Source organism: Microchirus variegatus (assembly GCF_963457635.1).
Source record: "Microchirus variegatus genome assembly, chromosome: 6".
Lineage (NCBI taxonomy): Eukaryota > Metazoa > Chordata > Actinopteri > Pleuronectiformes > Soleidae > Microchirus > Microchirus variegatus.
In genome coordinates this window covers 16,641,229-16,646,887 of record NC_139807.1, presented here as the reverse complement: position 1 = coordinate 16,646,887, position 5,659 = coordinate 16,641,229, and the positions used below count along the sequence as shown (strand labels likewise).

Here is a 5,659-nt window from a genome sequence, read left to right as displayed (position 1 = left end):
GGTAATTTAGTTTACTAATTAAGTTTATAGTTAGTCACTGTGTACATGTTATTATTTAATTAAACATGGCCGCTTATGTCATGTTCACATTTATCATGATACATTCACATTTAACCACAAAAATATACAGTAAATCAGGTTTACTGATCCAAGAGACAACCGTGCTGTGTGAATTCACAGCCAAAGAACACAAGCTCACATCATGGCTCTTTTTTCTTTTTTTTTCTCAGCACACCCTGGGGGTGGTGGTGGTGGTGGGGGGGTGAGGAGGGGGGGCAGCTCTTCTTCTATTATGACACAACAAATGATCTTTGAAGGGAGGGAACTACAGTCCACTGAGGCGCACACCGCTCTGTAAAGCGCACAGCAAAAGCGCACGGTTCATACTCTGCTATGGTTTGGATCTGGAGACTCTCTTTGCTTATATGATCAGATTTTATCCCAGTCTCCGAAATAGTTTTTGTTCTCATTCTTTTTTAAACGTTGCATTTATAAAAAAGGTGGGAAAACCGCACTGGTGCTAGGTCAAGGGAGGAAAGCATACGCGCTCTTGGAGAGTGCGTAAAGTTGTTGCCAAAGTTTGGAGACGCAGGCGCCGCCAGGAGAGCGCGCACTCAATTCAACCGCCCCGCAGCGACTGTTAAAGAGGACCTGAAAGATGAATGACACGGGCATATTTTGCAACCAAACAGACAACCTGACAGACCCGTCATGTCGGAACGCAACGCGCCAACCGTTCAGCCACATCGACATCACCACGTTCATGCACATATTCCCCTCCATCTACGGCATCCTGTGCTCAGTTGGAGTTATAGCCAACGGGCTGGTCATCTACGCGGTGGCCGCGTGCAAGAAGAAGATGGTGTCCGACATCTACGTGCTGAACTTGGCCATAGCGGACATGCTCTTCTTGCTCGTGATGCCTTTCAACATCCACCAGCTGGTCAGAGACACACAGTGGGTGTTCGGAAATTTTATGTGCAAAGCAGTGGTGGTGGTGGACGTTGGCAACCAGTTCACCACCGTGGGAATTGTCACTGTGTTGTGCATTGATCGGTAAGTGTTCGCCTGTCCAGATAAGTTTGATTATTCTTAAAAAAGTGATGAAAAATAATACAAATGTGGAAGATAATTATTAAAAGCACTATTAATCATAATAATCAAAAGCAACAATTAATAACAATAATAATAATAATAATACATCACAGTCCATAGTGTGATGTATTCATCCATGTAGACATTATGTTCCTACCATAAATGATCTGTGTCACATGTGTTTTTCACTGAGCCAACAACACAAACTCACAGAAATTAAAAGTTTTTCTTTCATTCTTACTGCCCCAAACAAATGAATGAAGAAAATAAGAAGGCAGCAAAAGCAGAGGCGCATGAGTATGTGAGGATGAGTCAGGATCAAACAGGACTCACATGTGCTCCTCAGCTGTGACTGAAGGAAGGGATATTCAGAAGTCAACATTCATGGAAGCTGGCCACTTCCAAGGCTCACATTTTACACATGACAATAGCTGCAGCATGTAAATCATCCAAGGCCAACTCGGTGACATTGTGCTGGGCATGTGCTGATGATTGAATCCTTTTTCATGACCAGGTCAGGAGAGCAGGAGGAGATGATGAGCACGGCAAGACAGATGAGACACTAAGAGCTGCTGGAGAGAGGTGAAGAAGAGGAGGGCGCTTGGTAGAATAGCGTCGACACAGTTTTTTCCACAGTTCAAAATGAGCTTATGTCACACTTTGGCAGCAGAAGCTACAAGAACAAGGGGTTTCTTTCCAAGTTTAGCAGAAGCAGCGGCAACACATAGTCGGGCATAAGACCGCTTCATCAACGTCAAGGCTCTTATAGTGGGGTTTACTCCTGCTGCTGAAAACGAATACTAAAAACAACCAAAAACAAGTTGAATGTGAACACTTGACCGTTATTGGTTAAAAATTCAAAACTGTTTCTGCTTTCACGCTCTCAATATCCTGCCAGCTGCTTTAATCACAGCCCGATGACCTACAAAATCAAAATCACATTAGTTGTTGTTTGTCCGCATTTAGTGGCACAGAGGCGCAGTGAAAAAGTTTAAACATTACCAAAGGTCCAAATGTTGATACTTTATTTTTTATGCGTGTAGTTTTTTTTTTCATTACAGTTTTATCGATAGAATTTAGATCCTGTATCCAAAATCACAACTTTACATGTTAGGCACGTGTTTAGGGTTTTCATTGGCTGTCAGGAGGCAAAGTGTTCACAGCAAACCTTTAATCATGCCTTCAGTGCAGAGAATGTCAAAAATAAACTCATATTTTAGCTGGAATCTAAGAGCTGGTCTTCTGTTTGCATGGTTGATAGAAAATATCCTCTGTGGATGTAGACACATTTAGAAATGCTGAGCACTTTCAGGAGGTTAGGGCTCACTCGAGTTCTTCTGACAGTGAGCTGTTGATGTGAGTTTTTTTGACCACATCAGTATTCAGCTTGACTGATCTGAGGGTGAAACACATCAGGAGGTTCTGAAGCCTCGTATGGATTTACACGTATTGATCCAACGGTCTAAATAAAACTATATATTTATTTATACATCATCTCAGAACAGCAGCAACACAAAGGCAAAATGACCATAGCCTCAGATAATTGCAGATTACCAGGAAGTCCGGTAGAAAATTGCCACCGTCCCAATTGTTCACTCTCATGTCAAACCTCAGAGGAGAGTAGACAGCAACTGAAAATGTGTAATTTGCTCCACCTAAGTGACACTGGTTGAATAATTTCCCTGCTAATGTCCCAAAGCCTTGGAGCAATTATGGACATTTAAACTGAGCAGCTTCTCAAATTGTGCTCATTTTACCTTTGTCCAAATTGCACCAATTCATCACCGCATTCATCGCTTCACTGAGCGCATAACAAATTGTGACTGTGTATCTTTCACGCGGCCGTTGTTTTCGTCGTTCCTTGTCGGGGATTAAAAATGATCTTTTGACAGTTAATATTTGGCTTCTTCCTCACAGATACATCGCTATTGTCCACCCCACCTCAGAGAAGAGGACCATCCACTGGACCATCATGATCAACACACTGGTGTGGCTGGGCAGCTACCTCCTCACTGTGCCCGTCATGATGTACGCCAGGGTTGAGAGCAGGCAGCACATGGAGTTCTGCATGATGGACCTGGACGGGCCTGAGGACATGTACTGGTACACGTTCTACCAGTCCATCCTTGGCTACATCATCCCACTCATCATCATCAGCACCTTCTACTCCCTCACCCTCTACCATGTTTTCAGCTCCATCCGCCGGGTGAAACGCAAGCAGTCCGTTTGGGCTAAAAGGGCCACCAAGATGGTCCTGATGGTGATTGCGTTGTTCCTGGTGTGCTGGTCGCCCTACCACGTCATTCAAGTCATCAACCTGAGCAACAGAACGCCCACCATCCCCTTCGTCTACGCCTACCACATCAGCATCTGCCTCAGCTACTCTCACAGCTGCATCAACCCACTCATGCTGCTCATCTTCGCCCAGAACTACCGCGACCGCCTTTGTCGCAGAAACACGCTGAACTCCTCCCAGCACTCGTCCAAGATCACAGTGGTCAAAACAGATGGTTCCAGTATCACCAGTAACCCCAACTACCGCTGTACTGTCGTGTAAATGAGAAAGATGAGGAAGATGAGCCACTTTGTAGATAGAAGATATCGATGTTTTGCTGCTGTCCATAAAATCAAGTCACTTGGTGTTTCCCGTGAAATAATATTGCCCAGCTGGTTCATAATTGAAGAATGGATGCTATACAAGAAAAACCGGCTGCAAAGCATGAGCAGCAATATTAAACAGCACTGAAAGAAAAGAAATACGGTTTATATCAAAATGTTTTTCAAGACAAAATGCTAAGAAAAAAAGTAAAGAGGCCGTCTCTGAGCTGGGGAATTCCAGCGCTGACTTTACAAGATGCACACACGGGAGTTGGACTCGTGTGCGTCTCTTTTGTGAGAACTGGAGCTTTCATTAACCTTTGTCGACCGTCGGCTACATCCAGTGTCGTGCTGGTCAGTCAGATCACTGAAGGGCAGCTTGTGACATCTGTCATAAGCAAAACATTCACGCACTGAGGCCTTGGACATTATTAGCCAGCTCTGACAGCTGGTGATGAAATCCAGTTTCGCTTCATCGCTGTAAGATTTTTGAAATGGAAAACTCTACAAACGCTCCACAAAGTGCGATGCCTTCAATCTGAACACTCGTGACCTGTGGCAAATAAATAATTATTGGTGCCACTTTCTAATAAGGAACCCTCTGAGGGGCTTATAAGGTGTAACAAATGGATTTATTATGGTTAATAAATTTTGCAGTAACACCTAATTGGTGCGTCACGAGCAATTAATATAATACATTATGTCATTTGAAATTGCTCAAAATCTCATTAGCAGGTGTTTGTACTTTCTCCTTTTATATATTGCTATTAGAAAATGTTGATAAGCTCTATATCAATGATAATTCAGTTTAATTTAAAATGTTTAGTCTGCCTTTGTCAGTATTGTCAATGATGATGATGATGATTATTATGGTTTTTTTTTGGTCCAGATCACCCAACAAACTACTCTAGCCTGGTCACTCAAAACACAATTTTTTCTACTTAAACCAAACACGATTAATAATTTAGTTGTTAACCATAAATAATAACCATAAAATTAGTAAATGGATGAAAAACATATGAAACAACCACATGCTTGTAGTGATTTTGTGGTGGTCAAATATTAGACCATGAACATGTCTTTTGTCATTGGTTGTTGTTGACACTACAGAGACAGCTTTTGTGACTGTTGCCGCTGTTGAGCATTTCACAAATCTCACCAAATAAGCGACACATTCCCTTTGCCTAATAATGCAGCTGAAACGTTAGCACAGAAATATGTGTGCCGTAAATGCAGTTGCTCACCATGAACAGTTAAACCAACCAGAACGGCACGTTTCATTAGTCTAATTGCTGGAAAATGCAGCATAAAACACCAGCGACTGCTTTAGACCCAATGGCTCACCAAAGACAAACTTTGTTTTTCAGGCTGTCGGGATTTCGCCTGTGGGAGTGCAGTGTTGTTCCCAGCGGATATATTACAAACTCCATGGATATTTTACAAAATAATAAATACAGTGTTAGATTCCTCAGCGTTTGCTTCCATCTATGTGTATTTCTCTAAGTAAACCCCCACCATCACACTGGGGTCAACTAAACAAAGATATGAACAAAAAAAGAGTGGACAATAACAAACCCACAGGTTTGTTACTTGGTGAAAGTGGTTATAAAACAAATAATACATACATTTAGTCGTCTTAATTTGCAGAATACTGAGGTTCTACTGTTGACCTGTTTAATGTACAGTCTACCTCAGTTCTTGACTGCTGTTTTTCTATTTATTTTCACGATTTCAAGAGTGAGCAGTGATGACACAGAGCAGAAAAACAGTGACGGTGCAAAAACGACATCACGACACGGGGTAACGATATTGTGTCTTTTTTTGTTTTTCCAGGCAACAAACAAGAAAAAAGATATTTGTATTATGTTTTCTGATCATTATCTGGCTTTATGTTTGCAGTGACGTTGGAGCGCTCAACGTGATATACAGTGTGTCCTGTACATAAATCACATGCTCGTACTCTCAA

The 5,659-nt window shown here is 42.1% G+C and overlaps 1 protein-coding gene across 1 annotated transcript; it reads left to right on the top strand.

Annotated features, from left to right (window-relative positions):
• Positions 1 to 542: 542 nt before the first annotated feature.
• mchr2b (melanin concentrating hormone receptor 2b) lies at positions 543 to 4,809 on the top strand. The gene is made up of 2 exons (XM_083891284.1): positions 543 to 1,056; positions 3,013 to 4,809. Exons 1-2 carry the CDS (start codon positions 659 to 661, stop codon positions 3,650 to 3,652), a joined length of 1,038 nt encoding a protein of 345 aa, XP_083747410.1. The 5' UTR covers positions 543 to 658; the 3' UTR covers positions 3,653 to 4,809.
• The last annotated feature ends 850 nt before the right edge of the window (positions 4,810 to 5,659 follow it).

Bases quoted from the DNA above. Each gene is read 5' to 3' on its own strand.
- mchr2b (XM_083891284.1), top strand. From the start codon at position 659: ATGAATGACACGGGCATATTTTGCAACCAAACAGACAACCTGACAGAC. The intron at 1,057-3,012 runs GTAAGTGTTCGC...TCTTCCTCACAG, and splicing joins ACTGTGTTGTGCATTGATCG to ATACATCGCTATTGTCCACC.